Here is a 25,476-nt window from a genome sequence, read left to right as displayed (position 1 = left end):
GACAAGTAACATATTCCTCTTTTTCGTACCGTACATTTTTTTTTTCTAAGTCAAACGAGCAATCTTGTTTATCTTGCGTACTGATATTAATGATCATTAACAAGGACGTTCTCTCGTCTTTATACTAGAGGAAATAAATTTTCTTGGGATTTTCTTGAAACTGTGAATATACGTTAATATATAAAAGTGTGCTTTATGCGTGGTATAAATTTCAGTACCTCTTCCGGTATAAAAATCAAGATACTGAGCCTCAAAGTTTCAACTTTTCCTAATGAAAAGGTTTTCCAGGCTAAACGGTAAGAGATACGAGGTTGGCCAAGAGGACCAAAGTTGCTCCTCTCGTCGAGTTCTATAAGGAAAAAATGCCAAAACTAAAAAAAATTAAATTTAAAATTTTTTTTTGAAACTTGCAGGCTCAGTATCTTTATTTTTTATACCGGAAGAGGTACTGAACATTCGACCACGCCGAAAGCACACCTAACGTAACGTATCGTCAGTTTCAAAAAAATCCCAAGAAAATTTATTTTCTCCTGTTTAAGGACGCGGAGAATACGTCCTTAAATTAATCAAGCTTATTAGTCTTACTTGTCACATGTTTTAAAACTGTACAAGTATATGTATAAAATTATAATTTTTATAAAGATCTGGGTCAAGCAGGTCCATGATGCCAGGGACAGAAATGGGTGGCAAAGTACGGTGAATGAGGCCATCTCTAAATTGGAAACAGGCTAATCGGAAGTAGATCACAACACATCTGACACTATGATAATGATGTACAAACCTATGATAATGATGATGATTGCAATGGGAGCATTTGTAGAGTCTTGTATCGTGCATTTTCAAATGAATGCCCATTTTGTCGATCGCTATATTTTGATTCTCTTGACCTGGCTGCGGCAGAGGACAATGTGGACAACGGAAATATGGCTCATCCGAATGTAGAGCCTTCAAATGATACCTCAACATCGCCTCGTCCACTGTTAAGTAATTACATTCGGCTACGCCGCATACATATCTACCGCAGAAAAGATTAGATTGTTAAAACAGTATTTCACTGTTGCACGCTCATAATATGTCGTGCGTGCAATGAAATATATACATTAAAATAATATACCTTTTGTGTTCCGGTATAAACTTTGGTATACCATCATCCTCCTCGCTTTCCTTGATAGATTCTTTCGGTTTCGCGCCCATACGACCGTTTTGGTGCGAGCTGCTCGCCAGATTCACCATCTTATCGAACATTTTCTCTTTCTTATCTAAACAAGGAACAGGATTGACCGGACCGCTCTCTGGTACGGTCTCGTCTTTTGCGTGTAATTGCAAATGCCGGATAATGTTTGTCCGAACTTTAGTTGTGTAAGGACATACGGCGCATTGGACTTGTCGATTGTAAATCGCCTGACGCGGTAATTGCTCAATCTCATCGGGACTGAACGATAATTTTTCGTTATCCGCAGTTTTGTCATTTTCCAGTTCCGCTCCAGACCTAATACCTTTACGCCTCTTGGTTCTTTTATCGGCAGATCCAAAAGGCTATAAAAAAATTACATATACATGACACTCTGTCTCTTTGAAAAAAAAGATACAATGTTAAGATATTATATTAAATATTGATGAGAGAAAGAGACTTACAACTGCTTGCACGATGAAGAGACCATCCACCGATGGGTTTGTTGGGTCGGCAGGCACTAACTTCGTGTTGAGGAATTTGTGTTTTGTCTTCATGTGGGCTGTAGCTTGATATGAAACCGGATATCTCAATTTACACATCGAACATCCAAAACGCTTCAATCCGTGAGTCTTCATATGTTCTAGGAGCAAGCCAATTTTGACGAATCGTTTTTTACAATGCGGGCAAAATAAGTTTTTCATGGGCTCTCCGAGATTGCACGTCTTAATGTGCGCTTTCAACAAGAGTACTTGCGACGCCGTAAAACTGCATTCCAGATAACCGCATTTATATAACTCATGTCCGATACGGCCGGTGTCTTTGATGTCGTCCAAAGTCAAAGGTTTGTCCGGCTCTGGTTGAGCGGTCGCCGTAGCACGCGCCGTAGCAGTCGGATTAGCAGTCGCCGTAGCCGCGGCCTCTTCGGACTTGCATTTAATCGCGGTAGTGTCGTTGCTAGATGCAACCTGCTCTTTATTCTCAGCCCTTGTCTCGTCGAAACAGGTCGGTTCCGTTTTCTTTACCTCAACTTGAGCGTTTTTCTGCGCGGCGGCAACTTTCTCTTCGCTCTCCAAGATCTCAATGTCACTGTCTTCGGTTTTATCCGCGGATTTAGAGGACATGTTGCCGGAATTGGGTGTGAAATTCTTCAAAAGTTCCGCATTATCGAGGAAATTGGTATTTACGAATTCGTCACTGCAATTGAATTCACCTGAGAATTCTAGTGGGTCTACCGCGTCGGAGTCGTTCATGGACAATGACAGATTTATTTCTGGTTCCTGAAGAATTTGACTTGTGGTATGGTCGCTTAATTTTCCCATCTTTGAGTGTAGAAACGACTTTGTTTGCGCAGGCTGTTTTTCAGCGATGTTCGTACTCGTTTTTTCGCCGACACTGGCTCGAGTCACATCATCTGCAGGTTGTTCATTTGTTGAGATATTGTCAACCGTGGTCTCAACTTGTGCGTCCTTTGGGTCACTACTGACTGCCCCGACAAACGTCAAGTCCTTTTTCTTCAAGTTGTTGAGCGGTTTAGACCGAGTGTCAGTTGACGAAGCAACTACAACATTTAACAAAGGTGTAGAGATTTGATCGTTTGTTGCATCTTTCCTGGTTGTCGTCTTTTTAGAATCGTCAGCATTTGAATCAAAGCTTCCTTCATTTATTTTTGGTGTGATTGTTCGCAAAAGAAGCTGACGTATAACTTCCTCGGTGTAGTTTGGCTGAAATTACGCGCACGTGCACGATATATTAAAAGCATTTATACGTTATTGAAACAGTTTAGTGTCACTTTTTAATAATGTGTCTAAAATTTCGAATTTTGTTCAAAATATAAAAATCTCTGATAACATGAACATTATTAGATAAACACCATACGACCGATATATATATATATATATATATATATATATATATATATATATATATCCTAAACTTGTAATAATAAATAAAAACACATTCAAAATTGAAGTTGTTTTAATATAGTGACAATGACATGCACACAGCTTGTTTTAATTAAATGATTATTTCTAAGAATCATACCTTTGGAGGAAGCGCACGCTCCAGAACCTGAGGTAATCGATTGCAATGAAAGGCGCTCAAATGCTGATGCATTTCGTTTAGACTCTCGGCACCATAAAAACAATATAAGCACTGGTACTTGCAAAATCCATGCACTTTATAATGCTGTAAAGTACAAAGTATATTACAGTAAAACGAGCAATATTTATAATTACTTTCTTTTTCCTAATAGCGTTTATAGATAAATGCAGAATACGTACAGTTATGAGAGATTCTGCCGTGTGCATAGTGTTACATAAATGACATTTGTGCTTAAACTGAAAAGATGGATGTTTTGTCTTTAAGTGTACGGCAAATGCTTCACGTGTATAAAAGATTTTGTCGCAATCTGAAACCCCGATCAATGTTTGGAATTAGCATCGTAATTATGCCATATACAATATATCAACATATTATATTAGCACGTTTGTAACATGATATATTATAATCAATACTATTAAAATTACACACCATGTTTGCAAATAAAAGGTTTTACGTAATCTTTGCGATTGACATCTTCTTGTTCCTGGGTCGACCTTTGCGGCTTGCCTAATAGATAATAGAGTACGGTCCCGGGATGACAAGTCGTCTGAAAAATTTAATTAAACAACTAAATATTATTCCTTCTCTTTTATCAACATAGTTACAGTAACTAAAAATTATTACGTGATGTTGTTGTACGTAGGACGGTACAACGGCTCGATAAAAGCAGTAACCGCACTGGTACCGGCAATGGCTGTGTTTCTCCCACAAGTGAGCTTCCAAGCTTCTCCAGTCACTCGGAGAAGCGTGGCAATAGGCGCACTTCATATAATCGTTCGCCTCCGTGCTGTTCTGTTTGCTGGCCTCGAAATGCTTAAAATAGTGCTGGTCGTACAATGCGAGGGAGTCGGTCGTGTAAGAGCAATTGCGGCCCATGCACTTGTAGAAGTGAGCCAGCTTTGCCTCAGTCAGCATCGCCGTATATGCCTCCACAGACTTTAACTTGACCGCAAAGGAGGACGAAGAGACCGCGGTGTCCTTGGATTTGGCTGACATGGGCGAACGTATCACTTTGATTTTCCTTGACCTGTAATTCAAGCTCGCGGGGTTTGTCGTCGTGAGGCTTGTCGCGGGGCTTGTTGTCGCTAAGCTTGTCGATGAGACGATCACCGGGTGGATCCTCAGAGCTACGGTCAAGAAATTCAATGTTTTATATGTGCCGATGGATTTCGCTGAGACACAGATGTTGGCAAATTTTTGATCGGGCATACCGTGCACGTTCGAATTTATCAGCGGCTGTAGTAAGACATTCTTTTTTAATATTAAAGGTTGGCTAGGTTTCCTCAGAATAGGTATCTCTTTGCTCTTCGTAGGCGAGATCTCCACCGCTCTCCTAATGTCACTTACCTGGAAATAGCGTAATAGTGAAATGAAAAATGTGATAATGTCAACAGACAGTAGATTCGGGATGCCGGCAATGAAAAATAATTGTGACACATTCACGTACAATATGGCTTTCGTTGTGATCGGGTTTTGCGAGGCTAACCACGTTTTCGATCTTCAAAAACGAGCATTCTTCCTCTGCGTCCGTTTGCAGTGAGTCTACCGCGCTATCCGATTGAGCTCCATCTACGAATTTTACTCATTAATATAGATACATGCATATTTCTATTGAATACGTTAATTAACGAATCTCTTGCGTTTCCTCATTAACGCATTCAACTACTCTTATCTTTTACTAAAATCTACAACTACAATCTATATCGATCGGTTTCAATCTCACCACCTGTATTGACGTCTTGCGAATCTTGTTGCGTATCCGTTGGCACTGATAGCATATCGCCGCTCAGCCGTCTGAACTTGATAAAACTTTGTGGCGGACTCTTGCACGACGTCGGCGTCAATATTTCCTTTTTCGAATACTTGACGTTTTGTTGTTTCGTTGGCGAATGCTGGACATTAGAAATCGGCACGACGTCCGGTGCTTTCGGGATCAACGACATAGGCTCGCTCTTGATCTCCGTTTTAATATCGAGCATCGGTTCTGGTACTGCTGGTTCTGGCTCCAACGGTTTGACGTTCTGAAGCTGCGCGGCCAGCCTCTGTATTGTCGTCAGCATTGGATCCCGCGACGAAGACGCGTCTATGGTCGAGGTCTCCTTCAAGATCATATTGACGTCGGTCTGCTCAGAATCCGATTGCTCGGTGCTCGAGTCCGACTCGAAGATTGGCGCCGAACGCTCCGTGTCGCTGTTCTCGTTGTCGCTCTCCGTGTCCTTGCACGAGTCCACGATCGCGAGAGGATCCCGGATCTTCACGTCCACCTTGTCATTCTCGTCGTTCGTCACCTCTGACTTATCAGCAGCCACGTGTTCCTCCGTAAGAGAAGGGCGAATCTCCTGACTGCTCGGCTGACTTACAAGATCCTCCTTGATGATTATGTCTTCGGTTTTCAGAGGTTCCGCGGACGAACTCTCAAAAGGCAACGAAAAGTTTTCCCTCGCTTCCGAACGGTGCTCCGTCGGCGTGTTGCCGTCAGGGACCGGACTGACGACCGCGTCCGTTCGCATCTTGTCTTGCAGTTTGTCTATTATGGACAGGCCCGATTTAGTGCTCTTTAATAAAATGCCGATGTTATTGGCGATCTCTTGCATCGTTTTCTGCCGCTCCCGCTGTATCTCCATCTCTCTGTTTTCCAATTCAGGTGGGCAAACAAAAACGCTTAGATTACCAGTGCTCACCGACGATCCCTCCGGCTCTCCTTGAGACAGTTTCGGTGTTGACTCGCTCTCTTCCTTGATCTGAATCGTCTCCTCCGTTTTTGATTCGCGCAGAATACATTCACCGGTCGTCTCATTGCTGCCCTCGGACTCGGCTAGCCTCGCGATACTCACCAACGGTACAACAGCCTTACGCTCTATAGTCCCCAATTCAGAAACCTGCGGTTTTGTTTCTGCAACGAAAGGCTCCTCGGCGTTACTAACGGACGCCGCTGACTCGTGTGCGTGCTCGTTGTTACTCGTAGCCATATTGATCTTCAAGATCTCGGTATCCATCTGCTCTCGGTGCCAGAACGCAACGTGGGCCTCAACGTTCTGTCGCTTTAGCTGCACATAATTACAACTGCGACATAAATATCCATAGATGCCATCCTCTCTCGGTACGACGTCCTCAGACGCAGACTCGTTGAACGTTTTATCCCTGCGACATATCTTGTAGTAGTGCGTTTTCATGGACGCCTTGGCCACCGCCTGGTAAGAACAATTGTTGCAGTGGAACCTGTATTCGCCCGTGTGCGTCGTACAGTGCTCGTAGAACGCTTCGAGTGCCGCGTCTGCTGCGCCTAACGTGATCCAACCGCAAAACCTGCAGCAGAATTTGCACGTCTGACCTGTCTCTGTCGCGGATGACGAGATGACGGTCGCCGCGCGTTCGGTGTCCACGATGGCAGCTTGTGCGTCCGTCGACTTGAGACGCGAGATAAGCACCTCCCTCCCGTGATGACTGACCTTGTAGTGGTGAACGATGTTCTTGCCCGTAAAGAAGCATAATAAGCATTTGTACTTGTCCTGACCGAGCCAGGCGTAGTCTATCAGATGCTTGATATCTATCCTGCGAAAGAGCTCCGCCATAAGTTCGTCGTAAACGATCTTTGGCGGTTCCTTGAAAAACTTGTTCGCGGTAGCGGCACTTGCCGCGGTAAGATTTGCGCTCGTCAAACTTTCTGCTTCTTCCAAGTCCATTTTTGTCGATTTATTTTCCTCGACGGAAAGAGAATCATTAGCGAACGCTTCTTTAAGTGTTGCTGTACTTATGGGCTCTAATAACTTGGCAAAATCTTTAAAATCTATATCAAAGCTATCCGTATTTACAAGCGACTTGTTGTCTTCGCATTTCACTCGCGCATCGTTGACGGCATAGTTGTCCCCAAGAATTTTTTCACGAGTTTTCTCCACCGTTGTAGGTTCTTTGTTATCCGCCGCGCGCGATCCATCAGCTTTTATGGTGTCCATCGAGACCGTCGTTTCGGTCGTCGTCTCTTCGACACTCGTTTGAGCAGTTTTAGAGATAGCTCCAAAAACAGTTTTCTTCTTTCTCTTTCTACTAGTTACTATGCCCATCTTCCAGCTGGATTTCTTCTTCTTCTTCCTTCTCGTCAACTTTCTCGCGCTTGGCTCGTCGATGGCCAACGGATCAGTCGCATACTCCTGCAAGTCCGCTTCGCTACCCCTGTCGATCGACGTCGTCTTCTCCGTCGTCGGCACCAATCCTATTAGGATGTTGCTCAATAAATTTTCCCTAGTAGTCGTCCTAGCCGCGCCACTGCTCGTTCCTTGCCCGATAGTCGTGTTGCTCGACATGGAAAAGTCCGACATTGTGGTCTCCTCCTCATCGGTGAATGACATTTCGTCCTCGGTTTTGTCGTCGGTGAGTGCAAATGACCTCTTCGATTTCCGTTTACCAGTGTTCTTGGCGTCTTTCCGTCGTCTCGAAGTTATCACCGTGTCCACTGAATCCCGATCGGACTGCTTGTCCGGTCGAAGAGAGATGTCTACCGCTGCGGCCAACTCAGACACATCTATGCCGAAACTCTCATCGGACGAGCTATCGAACATTATTTTAGATGAATCTATCTTTGTAATATCCGCCTTCTCTACAAGCACTCGCGGTTCCATAACAGTGTCTTTACGTAGGACGCGTTTGGACCTACGGCGAAGTGTGTCATTATTACTTTCCTCACTGCGATCCACTTCTTGATTCGGTGTGCTATTTCCAGCGTTTCTCAGCATCAACTTTTCTGTTCGCAGAGCCAGCGGTTGGTCCTCTTCACTGTCGGAACTTGGAATCGATTTCCTCAAGCTGCGTAAACTGCGAGTCCGTCTGGTGTCTATCTTGCTCTTGGCTTTCGGTTTGCTCGACTCATCTTCGATTATGCGAGATCTCAAACTCTTCCTTGACTTGTTCGCAACCGACTCGTTCGTTTCGGTCGTCGACTCCGCCATCTTCTTCTCAGCAATATTCAATGGCTCGTCCTTCTTAGAGTTCATCGATAACGGGCTCGGGCTCGAGGGCGACTGACCTTCTTTCGACAATCGGCACATCCGATAACCTGTCGCCGTTACCACACCCTCGCTAATAAACATTTCCCTGATATCCTCTTGTAACATCTCCAGAGAATTTCTTCTCTTCGTTTTTACCTTAGGTTTATCATTGAAAACGTCTTGGTCTGTAATATCGGTAGCGACAGATTGCGTTGTCCGATCTTTATCCCGATCCGAACTTTCTATACTTTCTGTACTATTCTGATCAAAACATTCTATATTACTTCCTGTGCTAGCCTTTGATTTCTCTACGGTGCTTTTATCCTGGCTATCTTCAATTTGTTTCTTCTTTTTATCACTATCTTCTAATCTGCTGACTGGCTTTTCGCTTTTCGCCGAATGGACATTAATATTTTCGTTACCATCTTCTAATCGATCATTCTTACGACTCTCCTTCTCCACGTGTACATATTTATTCTTATTATTATCTACTTGAACGCAGTCTTCGCCACGGGTCTCTAATAAACTATCATTTTCCTTCGCGATATCATTTTGAGTTTGCTCTTTGCTCAACTTGTTACTGGATGCTGTTGCCTCGAGTTTTTCTTCCGACGTTTTAGCATCTGTGGAGATTGCAGAATCTTGAGCTGCCGGCTCTCCTTCAACATTCGTATCAGTGCTGGTAGTTAAGATACTGAGCCTCTCCGCAAGACACTCGTCATCCGAACTGTCCGACACTATTACTCGCCTCTTTTTCTTGGTCTTTTTCGCCTCGACCGTTTCATCCTTGTCCGAACTGCTCTCAGACTCAGCCTCGATGATCTTCTTAAGCTTTTTGAACTTTTTCTGTTTCAGCGCCTCCCCGAGCTTCTGTATCAACTTCGCTTGCTCGACTAGCTTCTTGCCCTCACCAGATTCGAATGACTTTCTGATGAGTGCCTCAATCCATTCCTGCGTTACCTCTTCTTTGGATTTCGACCCGTCTTGGGTCGCTTCTGACTCGTCCTGCTTGTCCTTCTTGTCCTTCTTGGCCTTCTTGTCCTGCTTACCCTTCTTCGCGACATCACTGGACTTGGAATTGTTCGTCGTTACCGAGTCTGCTTCACCGATTTTTGTCTCGTCTTTTTCAGACTTTTCGGGAGACGACGACGCAGGATTCTTTACGTCCTTTGCAGCATCACTTTGCTGGACCGAATTCTCCGTTGCACGATTACCATCGCTACTGCTGCTCACTTCAGCACTTGCAACGTCCTTGCTCTTATTCTTGGAACTCGATTTACTGCTCTTCTTGCTACTACTCTTTACACGCGATGGTTTCACGGAAGCACTTTCTTCAACTTTTTTCGCCTCGTTAGCAACGCGATTTGGTTGCGGCGCCGCTTCCGGCCGCTTGATTTTAGGAATTTTAAACTTCTGCAGACCAGACGTCTGACTGACCTTCGTGTCAATCACGCCGTAAAGACTCTCTAGCGGTGACTGCATTCTGTCTTTCAGCAGCTTGTCCTTTTCAGGTGATTTCTGCGATTTCGATTTCTCCTTTGTCGTCTTTGTCGTCGTCGTTGTTACCGGCCGTTTCTTGGGGTCCTTCTCCCGCTCCTTGTGAACGGTATCTTTGACTTTGGTTGACACGTTCACGTTGACGTTGACGTGTTTATCTTTGGCAAGGCGTGGATCTCTGGCGGAAGCGCCGCCGGTCTCTTTGGCCTGAGTTGCACTTGTATTATGTTCCGTACGAACCCGTGGATCTCGATTTGAAAAACGCGTCGGATTCTCTCGGTCAGAATGGCCGTCTCGCGACCAATCAGATCGGCGCACATCACGATTGAAACTAGGCCTCACCTCCGTCCTGTTTCTATCATAGTACCCATCCCTCCCCTGACTTCTGTTACCCCTGTTCTGCGTGCCCCAAGGGCAAGGTGTATTGGGTCGCGGATACGAAGTTCCTGTGGAACTCTCAGAAATCACCTGAATTCCACAAGGAATCACCGTTTCGTAAGTAGTCTCGCTTATTCTATTAGCGGGACCTTCCCATGTCGGTCTTACGTGTGGATATTCCGTCGGTCTGCTGGCGGGAAAGGCTGGATCGTAAGATCCTTGACCCATCTGAAAGCCTCTGTATTGTGGCGAAAAACCTGTATTGTGGGGAGTTATCAAGGGAGGTATATCCTCTCGAACGTTTTCCGGTCTCGCTATATGACTCATCTCTTGCGGTCGCACTGTGGGATTGATTGCCAACGGTCTGGGGCCGTTGGCGGGTAGAGTTGGTGGAAACTGATTTTGCCTAAACTGTGGCTCCATCGGAGGACGTGGGAAGGAATGTTGGGTGGGTTGCAGAGGTGGATTGGTCACTCCACCATAGGGGGAAGATGTCCACTGCGTGTTTCCGAATTGATGGTCAGTAGTGGCCGTAGAAGCCCAGTGCATCTGATTTGCATGTATATTATAATAGTCAGTGTTATCTATTATAAATTCATTCTCCGATCTAGATAGATTCACATCTTCCCGTGCATCCGGAACGGACGGTACGCTCGGACGTCTCTGATACAACGAAACATTTCTCTCATCCGGTTTGTTCGCGGAGTTATGAAAACCTGGTATCTGAGATGGGATATCGTCAGAAATAGTAATCACCTTATCTCTCGCACTATCATGAGCGTGAGCGTCACGTTGACGCGGATGCCTCTCGTAGTTATCTGCGTAACGTGGCTCTTGGAATTTGGAACCCAGAAAAGACGCGTGCGATGCCGATCGTTGAGACGTGTTCGATTGATGAGGTGATGCTCTAATCTCGCTCGATTTCACGGACGAAACTCCTGCTGTATTTGGCAAACTTTTCCTAATGATATCAAGTTTCACTCTTTCCGACAGCGACAAATTTTTCAATGATTTATCCGTTTCCTCGTGCCTTGCTGCATTTTCGTTGGCTTTCGCGCCTTTCTCGTCCGCGCCCTTCTCACCGTCATTTAACAGTTCTGCCAAATCTTCCATAGACAATGGAGGCTCGTGCAAAGACGGCGGCGAGAATAGAAGCGGTATCGACGGCGGTTTCGGCGGTGGCTTCAATGGCGTGTTATGACTGTCTTTCGATCTGGGCCTAGGCGACGAGGCCCTAGGCTTCGCAAATAATATCTCGGGATCGGGAGAGTTGAGTCTCACCTCAGGAACATTCACAGGTGATTCCGACCTGGAGGAACTGGCGGCCACTATGTCTAAATTCAGCCTATTTTTCTCTAGAATCGAAGATAATCGCCTGGAACCGCCGAGAGAAGGCACCGGAACCGTCGGTATATCTATATCTTGCGAATCCAACGTATAGTTTCTGCTATCGCTGACTCTTTGCGGTAAACTGTTACTGATCAATTGAGCAGCGGTCGCTACATCATGACTGGTAGCGACCAATGAAGGTTGCCGCGTTCCTCTGTTCCTTGAGTTATTCCTTTCCGACTCTTCTAACATGTCCCATTCAGCAGGGGCATGTGTCATGACCATGACATCGTCCGAAGTGGAATCTGGTTTTGCATTATCCGTAAGTGTAATAACCGGTATTTCTTTGGGACGTTGTTTTTGCCTTCTTCGATCCAATTCGCTGCGCTCTGTGGGGATTATTATAGGCAGAATTTGGCAATCGGGACTGGAAGATCTGATGGTATCCGGACTCTCTGGTGTCTCATCGATTTCTTTATCCTTCTCCACGTCTTGTGCGTGCCCCGGTTCCGTACACCGTTTTGACTTTGCTTTCTCTGACGAACTGAAAATCACACAGAAGCACATTTTTTTCGCGTCAAACGATTTTAATCATCCATTCACAGGTTTTAAGCAAAATCCGAAAATTGTCGAGATTAATTAATTAAAACATACATATGTTGCACGTATCCGCATTTATTTTGCATTTTATTGTAATTTCTTAAAAATACCGATATACATAGTACTTACGTCGAAGGTAGCGTCGTGACGCCATCATTTTGTTTAAACGGTAATTGTAAACCAGGTGTATTTCCCTGAAACTCGTGTCGAATTAGAATAATTAAAATACAAAGAACAAACATGCACTACGAAAGCCTAAAAACATAGTCAAAAGGAAGCAACGAAAAACGAGTAATATTACGGGTGTAAAGAACCAAGGATCGATCAAGCAACTACTATTTCAGAGAATTAGAGAAAAAAGAAGAGTGTGCTTATATCGTATAATATTTATATACAGTGTTTTTAAAATTATATTGTGTGAAACAAAAGTATGCAAAGCAAAATCCTAGATTCTTCGCAAAGACTATACAGATGACGAGAATCCCATCCGAAATAAACAGTCGATTTACATTAAAGATGAAAGATGTAAAAATGTGAAAACATTATATCGAATTATTATACATTATTTCACTCTGTTTCACATCTTTCATCGAATACATGTACAAAATATGCTACTCGAAAACAAATACGTCAACAGAACACGTAGGTAGTCTATTCTTTAAACATGCCTACGGTTGTGCGAAACATAATAAATATATTTCAGATTTGGAATAGATCTTTTGGACTAGAAGCCTAGTTTTGAAGATACATGTTTCAGGTATTTTTTTCGAAAATAAAATTGGATCCGTTTACAGAACTGGTTAAAAAAACGATCTCTTATAATTGTTTCGAACAATATACATATACCAGTGACATATGCAAAAAACATATACAATATACGTAATAATAATATAGACAAAAGAACAAAACAGAATATACGCGGACAGAGCGTCCTAATGTTTACTTTTTCAAAAATCTAAAGTATAGACATACACGTGTTTAGTAAAATCTTGTTTTAAAATTTCAAAGACACTGTAGTTTGACGAGCTTACACACAGCAAACAATACAAATGTTGTTCCGGTTAATGAACCGGGATAAATTTCCATAAAATGCCATATCTACCTTTTCTACTCTATTGTACAGTTTCTGCAAAACATCCTCGCACCGCTGCAGCGTCTCGATCTTCAACCTATTTCGTCAATAACGTTCACAATTATCAACACTGTTCAATAAAAAGTTACTTTTCTTTTTGGACGCTGAATACGGGCAAAAAATCCTAATATTACTTTTTTTTTTAATTGCAATAAAATACTTGACAATTTTGCAACTAAAACTGCAAATTTCTCAAACGTGTGACGTGATAAAACACGTTGGCAAACGGGATCCGTTATTCAACGTCCAAAAAGCTATAAAAAATAATTATTCTCGTTCTTGTGTCCAAAAAAAAGTAATTTTGTGTTCAATAGTGTAGTTATACGATCACAATATCGTATACAGCAATTCTAATACATGAGCTTTAAAACAATAGAGAATGTATACGCGCGGGCCATGTATGAGCCAAGTAATCTCGCAACAATTCCCATCCAACAAACGCACTTTCGCTTGCTGTTTGACAGAATCCCGTGCAAACTTTGCATTTTCTGCAACTGAATATGCCGATTGTCCTTGTCCTTAACGTTTTGCAGCCTCTCGATCATTGCTTCCAGAAATGGAATGTACTTTTGCATCTCTGCAAACTTTTTGTCGTATTCGTCCATCTTGTTCCCTGCTTTTGGTCAACCTGCGTTCAAACAGAGAAAAACGACGCTCTTTTAAAACAGTAACTACCGTTGTATGTTTTTTTTTTTTTTTATCAATTTGTGTATCCGTTATACAGATTAAATCCAACGTTATTTGCTTTTTGAAAATTTCTACTTCTATTTTTACTCGTAAGAAACACGCGTCGGAATAAACTTTTAGATATCTCGAATGTACGATATCTGTGCGCAAAGGGAAAAGCCGAGAAAGCTAATGATATCTTAAAGGCCACCGAAGAAAAAAATGTGTCGTTATCTCATTTTCGATGTTTGATCGACACCACAGCACGGCGCGCACCAGCCTTCGTAGATGCGCAGGATAAATAAATATTTTAGACCAACAGGCGGAATCTTACACAGTACGTTTTGTGCATAGTGATAAATATTTTTTTTTTTGGGGAGGGGGCATTTTATACATTTCCGTAAGTGTACTCACGTCGACATACGTGCCGTTGTAACGGCACGCGAAATTTGAACTATCAGGCCTCGACGAAGACGCGACATGGTCGAGCGATCTTATTAATAATTAATTATCATCCTTTATTCGTCAGACGCAAAAACCGGACTGTTCTTTCATTAACGAAGCTTTGAAGAGGCATTGAAGACATTTTCTTCGGCGATTTCATAATTTCTTGCTGTCGTCCCGGATAGCGCCTCGCTTTCAAAAGAGACGCTCGCTAAAGTAACTTGGAACGGTACCGTGTTTGCTTTATTCCGATCCTTCGGCGAGTCGGCGGATATTTTAGGCCACGGCTCACACGCGCGTAAACGCCTCTTACTTTCTGCCGATTAATGCCGCGTGCGTTAATCCGCTTACTTATCGCAGAACGGCGCACGGCGTAATATCTGTAGAATTGTCGTTCACCAGACGCGCCGCGATTTGTTCACACGTGTCGTCGAAGCGGCAAAAGGCACAGTTCACGACTCTATTTCCATTTTCGGTGAAGCCTCGACCTCTCGTTAAATCAGAGCACCGGGGGTGCGCGTGATGAATATACGTATATCGCAAAAATACGTCATCGCTGATATAAGCCACTCTCCTCGATCGCGAGACCATCGAGTAGCATCGTTAATGCTACCGCGTTCGTCCGACGTGTATATATCGCTTGACGATATAGGACCACCGGGTTCCGCATTCAATTTGCCATTTCTCTCCTTTTCTCTCTCTCTCTCTCTCTCTCTCTCTCTCTCTCTCTTTCTTTTCCTTTTCTTCTATTGTACTCTCACAGCGGAATAACGGAGTATTCAGTATTCCCGCACGACAATCGCGTCGGTCTTTGTCCCGAGCATACGGAACGTTCATCCGTTTCACTTGAACGAGTTTTCTTCAGGCTTGTCAAACGGCTTCTCTCACAGAATCGAAACGCCGGGGAACGTCGTCCTTCGGTCGAGCGTCCGATCTTCGGCAAGGGGGCTGAATGACGATGCCGCGCTTCGACTACGAAGCGTATACCTCGCTGACGATCGATTATTTTCCGACGATTCTGCACGCTTTGTCACCGCCGTTGCTCGCATTGCATACAGGGTGAATCATAACGCACTGCACTTGGATTAAAAAGGGCAAGCCGACCGTAAATCTCGTAATAAAGTAAAACGACTCGTTTGAATTCTCAGCACCGCAACAGCTCAAGAAAATATTTTCAAGTTGAGACCGCGGTGACTTCGAGTCTTGTTTGGAGTAGCTGTTTATCATGACTTTACGATTTAAATCAGGTCGCAATCGATATTGCATCGAGGCACAAGGCTGTCATTTGTAATACGATTATACGCTCAAAAAATTATTATATGATTTAAATAGAAGATATATTATTGTAAGTACAAAACTGTACACGTTTTATTACACGATTACACGCAGAACACCATGTATATTAGTACACGCAGTCGCACGTTAAGCGTACGCACGTAAGTGATATCCCTAGTTTTCGCCGTAAAAACTTTTCCACCAAAGCTATAGCTAATCATGGTGGTGCTACAGGTGTAAGAGGAGATGGATATTGATCCAATCAACCCCTTTCACGTACAATACTGGAACGGGTCTGTTTGTCACATGAAAGCAACATTTTTGGCGTTTAAGGACGATTCTCACTTTAATAACTGCTATACACACGATTCTTTTATAAAATTAGAACAATTTTCTTAAGTGTGTATTTATAAATATATGACAATATAATAAAAATATACTTATGGCAAACGATATACCTGGTAAAATATGATATAATCCGAAAAGAATCGTTCATGCATTTAGATCATGCGTAAACAACGTATGATTCTCAATTCGAAAAGACGTGATCCGCAAATATCGCTTAAAAAGCCGGATTTGTTTGTTGCGAGCGTAGAACATTCTTATAAAATCGTCGTTCATGTTCCTCAGCAACTAAGCTGAGAAAAAATGTTGCTCAGAACACGCACGCACGCACCCACGCACACGCGCATGCACGCTAATACATAACGCATACACTTCTAAATACATCGATTTAAAAAAGAAAGAGAGAGAGAGAGAGCGCGTGTGCGCGCATGTGTAAAGAATTTATTTTAAAATTTCAAGTTGCAATAAATTCAATTTTGTTAAAACAAAATTGTTTATTGAGATATTCTATACATATACATGCTTGGGTCCAAGTTAGCCACAATTTAAATCTCAGGCTCTTATATAAAATGCTTAGAAGGCTTCTCTTTCATTGTAAGCAAATAGGAATCGATATTGCGCCATGTCCTGTTTATTCGGCACGTTCCTTTATATATGATCCTTCTTAAATATTAAACGTGTATTCAGACACATTGCAGCCACGTTAATTTGAGCCGACGAAACATTATGCGTATAAGTATGGGCTGCTTAAAATCTACCGGAAACACATCATCAAACTTGCGTTGAATTTGTATTAGATGAGCTCGTGCATAAAATGTCGCCTAGACTCTTTCAATAATGATGTGCTGCTTGAACCGCACCATACATGAGTAATACAATTTAGAAATCATCAGTTGACATTTTTTTCATCTTGAGCGACGTTTCAATGTAAAATTAAATTTTACATTGATGCCACACACTGCACTTAAATTATTTGCACACTTTTCTGTGGCAAACACATGCATGTAACTTTTTTAAAAATCCACATCACAGCACGTAAACTTGAGAATATACGACAAACACACATTATAACATCACAGACTTTAAAAGTCAAATTTAAACAAATTTAAACAAAACTATCATGTCTTGTAGATATCAACTAATACATTGCGCAGTTTTATCGTACCTCAGGAACCTTCTAATAGCGATAAAATCATACGTATCCTCAAACACTATTCAATGCACGTTGCACGCGTAAAGCGCCGTTACTTTATATTATATTTCAGGGCAAAGCAAGCGATCAGTTAAGACGCCATGTTCTTGTCGGAAACACTCTGAAGTCGACAAAAGTCGAAATACGTGTGAAAGATAATTTTCTGTTTAAACAAAATCAGAGCAAAATGCCAGTTGCTAAAATCGGTCATCGGAAACTAGACGTTCTATCAATCAACAACACGCAAACAGTTTGAACATGAGTCAAGTAGATTTGACGTGTAGCCCGCAAGTTGTGCAAGTTTTAGTACTCAAATAACCTCCAAAAACGTTTTCTCAAAACTGCCAGTCGGGATAAAGATGTGACATTCGTCCATTCGCCGTTGTAAGTATCATATAGCAGATAAATCCAGGTGACGTGGATAAAGGTTCACGTGTTCACTCATGTTCTGCTCGGACCATTACTAACAGGCGAATGATTTATATTGACATACGTACCGATAATCCTATGCGAAGACTCTATCTATCGAGATAAAATGACCAATGTCACCACGCGATCGTCAACACTCTGTACGAAAGGTTCTCTACCAACGTATCACTCGCGTGCATATTTACTTTATACACCTCGTGCCTAGTTTTACCACTCGAAGACGGAAGTAGAAAGACAGAAGCCAAATGCACAATGCACAATGCACGTAGCTTTGTAACCTAATGCTGCCAGTAGGTGGCGGACGTTGTTGTTGCTAAGGTTATGGGGGCGCCACTTGATTGAAAATTTAAAGTTTCCTAAACAACCAATCGTCAAACGGCTACGCGTCCATTGTCCATTCATCGCGCGACCTTGAAGTCAAGTTCAGTTGGATGTTGGATATGCCGTGAGGCTATAAAATGTGAAACAAAATGTCATGACGAAAGCTGTATGAGTCATTCTCTACGGCCAAGATATGGCAAGAAGAGCGAAAAATCATCTAAAATCTGCAAGTTTGACGAGCTTAAAAATATTCTGAATCACATATTGGGATTGGCGGTCGTGACGTCACCAAGACAAAATGGCCGGAGAGAGTAGGTCACTTGTCACAATACAATACGACGTATGTGCTTATTTATAAATTTCAGTAATTAAAATGAGACTGCCCATAAGTGAAATATGCAATTTTACCAATTCGACGCCTTCATGCCGCAATTCGATTTATTTATGTGGCAGCCGGCGACCTACTCTTTTTAGTTCTGTTTTTGCCACCAGATAGCGTATCGCAGTTTAGCCATTCCCAATAACAAAGGTGCAAAATCCAATTTAATATTAAATGTTTTAACGTCATATTTAAAACATTTAACAGTATACTAAACAGCAATATATTAAACTAATATATTGCTAATGAGTTTTCAAAATGTTGTTACGTCAAACACGTTCTATCAAATCACGCTATTAGGATACGTATATTTAGGTTGATCGACGAAATCATACGTGGGAAAAGTTTTGAACGTTCTACAAAATTAATTTTGGATTATACGTATCGCTATGAAACTACGTGTTTCAGCGTTACGAAAAATAGTAAGCTTTTTGAAAAACTCAACTTTTTGGAATCCTTCAGAAATGTAGCGTTGCAAACATTTGATACGACGTGTTACGCCTATAAAAATAATTATGATCGACAACACGTCACGCGTTACGTAAACCATGTCAGTAGCGAAAAGTTAATAAAATTTTTATACATATAAAATTACGTACAAATTCTCTATCCCTTTCTCTCTCTCTTCCGTATGGTGTAAAATTCCTCGACGATGCACAATAAAACACAACAAAGCACAAGCAAAAATCAATGTTGTCTCCTACAACAGAGCCATAAACCTTTCCTCACGTTGAAGCTACGAGTCGTAGTCGTGTCACACAATGGCGACTGCATTTGAGACGTGCTACTCTCCAAACGAACATTGGCATAACAACGTATTTCCTAGTGCACATCGCTATACGATAAATCTCGATATTATAAATCACGAAATGATAAAAATCTGTTTACAGAGAACGTTCGATGCGACGCCCTATTGAAATTTCGATGAACAGTGACAAAAATCGATTACATTCGGTATAATCGCTTCGTCTGAATTATGACGTACATATACATGATACATATCAAGGGACGAACGAAAGACGGTCGAAGCGAACGCCAATGGAGCGTCAAATCCGACAGTCACCGTGCGCACGCTGTCTTATCGAAAAGAAAAGGGAGAAAAAAGAAACACCTAAAGACCTAAAGAAAAGACAAGAGGCAACCTTACTTTTTGCGCACCTGATAAATCATCACCTTTGGAGGGCAACACTGCCAACAGCCAACAGTGCGTCGCGTGTCTCCTGTTTTTCTCGATACGATCCTGCGTTCGAAGCGTTCCAGCCCTCTGTCTTTCTCTCTCTTTCTCTCCCTGCTCCCGTAATGAGCGTGCAACGACGTTTCATCGACACGGCTCTCTCTCTCGTCTCTCCCCGCTTCCGCGCCAACTACACAAAAGCTATATACCACGCACAATGTCGGCAAGTTATGTCGGCGCTGATCTCGGAGCTCGAACCACGAGACGAGAGGTTTCCTTTTTTCGAGGTTCTTGCAGCGCTCTCTATGACTGTTTGCACAACGCCGGTGCGGGGAATTAGAGCACCGACGAAGACGAGCAACGAAGCAACGGACGTTTCGTTTCGTTTCGTGCCAACGCCCAGAGACACTCGCACGGAGGTCGTGGCTGGTCGTGGCGTCGGCCAGTTGGAACTTGGAACCTCTCGCCTCGCGGTTACGCGCGTGTAGCGGCGTCGCTTGGAGCGCTTGGAGCCCAATGTACCTTCTCCACCAACATTGTAGAAGGCGAGAGCGCGAGTCGCTAATCTAACATTAACTCCACGTGTCGGTACAACCGATCTTGCGCGTAGCTCATTTGTGTTCCGTGATTTACGCCGGGAAAAAAAAAAAAAGGAAAAAACTCTTTCCCGTAGATTTTTTTTATTCACTTTGCTGACCTACACATCTGCTTTACTACGTAGACGACGTAGAGAGTTATACGTGTGTGGTTTATACACGAGCTAGTGTACTTGAGCGTATTTTCGCAAGGAGTTCGCCAGCTCGCAACTTTTCTTCGCCGACGCGACGCGACGTCTCGCCAGTACATACTTATATATGCTCCCGCGAGAAAGAAACGAACCTTTTTTTTTTCTCTCCGCCTTTTTACCTCGAAAATCCGTGCGTGTTGCGTGTAAAAATTCCCCAGCAAATTTTCCCCTAGAGGGAAAATGGAACAAAGAAATCAAATGTGCGACGCATCACGCACGGACCCAACTTCTTATTGATTCGCATTGACACTATCGCGAGGTTAAGGGCTCAGTCACAATGAGAGGAATAAGGAATAAGATAAAGGAATAAGGAATAAGGGAATGTCGCATCTCACTTCAGTACACGTACATTAAAGTGAGATGCAACATGCCTTATTCCTAATTCCTTTATCTTATTCCTTATTTCTCTCATTGTGACTGAGCCTTAATGCGACGACTTCCTGCGCACATCTGTCGAGGCCGCGCCGAGAGTGCCGAGGTTTCACCTGGAACTGCCTGGAACCTGGAACGTCTCCGGTCTCGCTCCTCGCTACCTTGGCCGCTCGCGCTATCACCGAACAGGCCGAGCTTCGGAAACGTGCCGTTGTTCGCGGTTGATATCAACAAGAACCGGGCCTAGAGGATACACACATACACACAAATACATATATACATCACATACGGCCAGACATGATTATTCTTGTCTTGGCAATCTTGGCATCCACGTACGGATCCCGGAAAAAATGAAAACGTCGTTCTACGCAGCTCTTAGGCACTCGGCACTCTTAGCTGGTCTGATCAGGCCTGATCCTGATGATCGATCTAAGCGGTTTAGACGCTACATAAGTAAGCGACGGGACGGGACGGGACGGGAGCGTCAAGCCCTAGGCCCTTATCGTCTTATCGCGCGATAAAATATTTCATCTATTTACCGTTGCGTGAATCGTGCAGAAACCGAGTCCCGGCCGATCATCTCGATACGTCGTCCAGGGTACGATTACAGGTACACCGCCGCGGCAACCTCCTGTTTCGAGCTAGACGACGACGCCGAATCGCAGGTCGCTGATGCAGCATATCTTCCCTCGGCCGTATGAGTCATTGTCATTATACAGATTGGAGGGCGACGGGGGGGCCACGGTGGGCCACGGGCCACTCCGCGGCCACTACGTTGGAACAATCACACTACCTTACTGCCTACGATCTACGATTGTTCCACGCCACGTTCAATGTTCACGTCGACTATCGATTCAGAGCTCTCGGGTTCGAGCCGTTCGAGGTACTCGGGTAACTCGGATAAAAGGAGACGAGTCAAGTATAGGGCGAGCAACGTTACCGTGCCGGCACCTCACACTTATCGCGCGTCATTCTCGCTCGCGATCGACGAGGTTCCTCGGGCGAAAAAAAAATGTTATGCCAAACACCAAGACCTACGCGACCTCAACGCGGCACGCAAAACGTAGCGTTTCTCGAAGATTCGTGGCGTACGTCACCAGGGATTACGTCCTGCCGCGGCCGGGACGATCGGCGATCCCCGCGGTAGTCGCGATACGCGGACGCCGACGATCACGACGGGTACTTTCGGCGGTATATACCGTGTGAGAAGAGGCGTCACGACGCCGAGGACCGGTAGTAGCGGTATTGCATGGAGCACTGGGACGTGCCATGGACGATTCATTATTATTACATATACATACGCGGCATTCATCCTACGCGCAAATCGGAAAAACGTAACAACGCACGTGGAAAAGTGTCTCTCTTTCTTCCCGTTTCCCGTCAGGCGTCAATTCCGTCGGTACGATCGCGGTCAGCCTCTTCCTGATCCAGGCGGGGCGATGCGATTATTTGTATTTCCGATATAAATGTCCTTTTCCCTCCCAACCCTCTTTTTGCTCTTTTGCGCACGGCCGCCCGTTGAACGGGAACGAGGAACGAGCGCGACAGCTAGTCGCGCTCGTGCGCGATCTACGTGCGACGACGCTTCACGCAATGGCCGCCGTGTACATGGCCCCGAGCCCGAGCAGGCCAAGCGATCCCGTATCCCGTCTCTCATCTCGTCGCCGTCGGGGACTCGTCAACGCCAACGCCAACGCCAGTCGCCAATCCGTCGCTCCCCTCGTGCCGTGCCGCGAAATTCCGCGACGCACGATCGATTTTCACGTGCGCGAATGACCTACCCCTCCCTTCTACGTTCTGCGGTGATCGTTGTGTCTCCTCTCAGTCCTCTCTCTCACCCTAGTAACCAAACGTCTATGAATGACGCATCGCGATTCGATTCTATTTATTTATATTTCAAGAACGTGCAGGCGCGCGCAAAAGAGGGGAAGGGGATTCTGTCGGATCTCGTACGAGATACGAGATCGCGGAACGGAGAACGCAGAATTTCACGAGCGATCCAAGAGCCGATTACCGTAGGGCGCAGACCGCAGTATTTGCGGTACGCGCGTCTCGGATGTCACTCGCAGCTCGCAGCACGACTCGTTACTCGTTATGCGAGAGTGACTTGTACAATGGTAGCGTACGCGCGCGGTCTGGGCGAAGGAAAGGAAGGAGGAAGGTGAAACAGGAGAAACAATCGACACTCGAGGCTGCGGTAGTGTGGGATCAAAATTCTAATTCCGCTAGAATATATATGATGCCGTACTATAAAGAGATCTCTCGCGTCCGCAAACGAGAGACCTCGTCGAATACGGAGAACGGTGAATCGGCCGGCTCTCGGAGTCGACCGCTTTGACGTTCCAACACCCGACGACCCGACGAATCGCCTCAATGCCCCGGACGTCGCCGAAAGAGATTCTTGATCGCACGACGCACACGTCGTTTCGCACTCGAGTCGCGGACAACCTGAAACACTATTCCGCAGATTCGTTGGATGGACTTTCGGGTTCAGCTCGGGGGTCGGTCGAAACCTCTAGAGGACGAGATTCACGAGATGCGCCGTGACAACTCCAACGGGTCCAACCAGGTGCGGGCGAGCTCCGCGAGCTGCACGCCTGCACAGTGATTCGCCATTTTCTCTTTCTTTTACGGTCCGTAGACTCCGGCGACTCCGCAGCGTGTGCCCTCTTGCGTATAGAAGCGCGTAGACATGCGCGGTGCGCCTCGAGTCAGTAGATTGATAGAGTAGTTGACACCGTTGACACTGTTCATTTTTAAATATACCTTATGGCTTATATTTAGTTCTCTCACATTACGTCGTTCTTATAATGTCATTTAACGCTTCCATTTGGCTGGACTTTGTTTCCAATATGAAAATGTTGAGTGTGAAAAGTACACTATACTTGATAAATTAAAATTTCACCTTGCCACGGACGTCGTAAAGCTTTGGAGTAAACATGGCAGCTCGACCGCCATTCCTATAGATGCGGCGCGGCGACGTCGAGCGCGCGCCACGTGACTTATCCTCGCTGTAATTGGCTCAATTATGTTTTTGTAAACTTAAAAAAGCAACACGAATCGATGAATACGCGTGCACGCGTCACGCGCTTTAAAATGTTAAAAGAGCGTCTGGCAGATGCCAGAAAACTTAAAATATATATCATCACGTCAGTAAATCAATCATCTTTCGACTTGGACCTTTTACGAGCAAATATTAAATAAAAGTAAGATTCAAGAGCGACCGCCGCGGCCATCTCGGCAGGACGAATGACGTGACGAGGATAATACGTACAGTTTCTTGCATTTATTTGTGACACTTTTCTTTCTCGACTTCACGTAATATAATACTCAGTAACTATATTTACAAGTCATCGACCCACAGTGAACAGACTAAACGTACGTTTTAGCGTTTGCTCGGAAATCGATTTATTTACAAAAACGTGTCTTCGAGTTACGGAACAATCTTCCAAAGTCCGCAAATGCATCGGACGAGGGTCTCGCTCGCAAATATTTTCCATTTAATGAAAGCAGATCAAGTGTAATCGCCACGCGTGCGTCTTATAAAAAAGATCATTGATCAAATGTCCCCTCGCGCATCTCGGTCGCACACGTTCTCCGCTTTGCTTCCGTTCCTCCACCGGATATTGGTAAACGAGCTTCGTTTTCGTCGTCGTCGTCGTCGTCGTCCAAGAAACGTCAAGCTAAATATAAATGCGATACGCAGCAACGATCCAAAATGTAGCAGTCCTTTGTCTCAAGAGAATAAAAATCGCTACCACCAAGCCGACAAGTTTACCGAAGAAACGCGGAGTCCCGGAGACCGTTTCCCAAGTTTCCACTTTAACGCTAGAACGACCGGCTTTCGACGCGTTTCTCAATCGTCCTCAGACGTTTTAAAGTTATAAACGTAGAACATCTTGGTCTCGGTACCTCGCGCTTCTTTTTGCGTGTAGCAAAATAATGATAGTATAGCGATCAGAAATTCCAATTTCTCTCTATCTTTCTTCGTTGATACTTGCATTCGGATATCATGGTTGTATGACTTAATTCCCTTTACTTTTCGTTCTAATACGCTTTGTACACTCATGGACGCTTGAGGTTGAGATAAACCTACGGTGATAAATCGCGGTTCGAGATACAATCTAAAAAATCGCCCTTACGTTCGCTAGATGAAAAAATGTTGAATGGAAATGCTACAAAAACAAAACTCCTTTTTCTCTCTCTCTCTCTCTCTGTGTCACACACGCACAAGTATCATTTGTACCATGTAATGTATTTAATGTTAGAGTCCCATAAGCCGTCTTGCATTTTTCGAAATTTCACGAGTTGCAAATATTACGAATAGCTCATATGTACCATGCCCGAAATCATCGTCGACGTGCAAATTATTTTCGACATTCATCTTTTCGTATTATATTATATTATAATATATATATGTGTGTATATATATATATATATATATATATATATATATATATATATATATATGAAATATGTTTCTTGCAACATATATCTTATATATATATTCCATTTTATTAAATATAATATAAATATTTATATATATTTATATATGTAGTTGATATATACAAAATATAACTCAACACATATTAATATATCAGTTAAGAATCTAGTCGACTGTTGAATGTAATCAAGTGTTACAAATAGAACGTGCGCGCGCGCATGTCTTAAAAAGAGCTGTTTCTTATAAAATATTACCATATTATAAAGAATATTTTTTATACATTAGATAATAAGCGTACAAGAGATTACGTATCCCTTGCATTTACATAAATAAAAATGTTTTCAGACAGCCAGATTCAATGGCGAAAATAAATGTGTGTGAATCAATGTGGTACTGATGCAAATAATATTTATGCTGTACCTAACATAAAATATTTTGATTTTGACACACGTAATT

General features: G+C 43.7%; 1 protein-coding gene across 10 annotated transcripts in view; it reads right to left on the bottom strand.

The window, feature by feature from the left end:
* The window catches only part of LOC112459760, a 29,649-nt gene extending 4,662 nt beyond the window's left edge, over window positions 1–24,987 (bottom strand). The window contains exons 1-15 of one of the 10 annotated variants that reach the window (XM_025024056.1): window positions 21,116–24,987; window positions 20,690–20,819; window positions 13,637–13,820; window positions 13,163–13,229; window positions 12,190–12,260; window positions 4,998–12,004; window positions 4,722–4,843; window positions 4,486–4,621; window positions 3,899–4,401; window positions 3,704–3,821; window positions 3,454–3,581; window positions 3,215–3,358; window positions 1,636–2,895; window positions 1,115–1,536; window positions 782–1,015 (exon numbers count right to left, since the gene is read on the bottom strand). In XM_025024056.1, coding sequence (XP_024879824.1) covers window positions 782–1,015; window positions 1,115–1,536; window positions 1,636–2,895; window positions 3,215–3,358; window positions 3,454–3,581; window positions 3,704–3,821; window positions 3,899–4,401; window positions 4,486–4,621; window positions 4,722–4,843; window positions 4,998–12,004; window positions 12,190–12,260; window positions 13,163–13,229; window positions 13,637–13,797 — 10,373 coding nt within the window. In that variant the 5' untranslated portion in view covers window positions 13,798–13,820; window positions 20,690–20,819; window positions 21,116–24,987. The other 9 variants (XM_025024054.1, XM_025024062.1, XM_025024063.1 and 6 more) reach the window with 9 other exon arrangements.
* Between the last annotated feature and the right edge of the window lie 489 nt (window positions 24,988–25,476).

The sequence above is a fragment of the Temnothorax curvispinosus genome, unplaced genomic scaffold (assembly GCF_003070985.1).
Source record: "Temnothorax curvispinosus isolate PA1 unplaced genomic scaffold, ASM307098v1 QBEX01010126.1, whole genome shotgun sequence".
NCBI classification, from domain to species: Eukaryota; Metazoa; Arthropoda; class Insecta; order Hymenoptera; family Formicidae; genus Temnothorax; species Temnothorax curvispinosus.
Note: the sequence above shows the minus strand (reverse complement) of the source record. Positions and strands in the feature narration are given on the sequence as shown.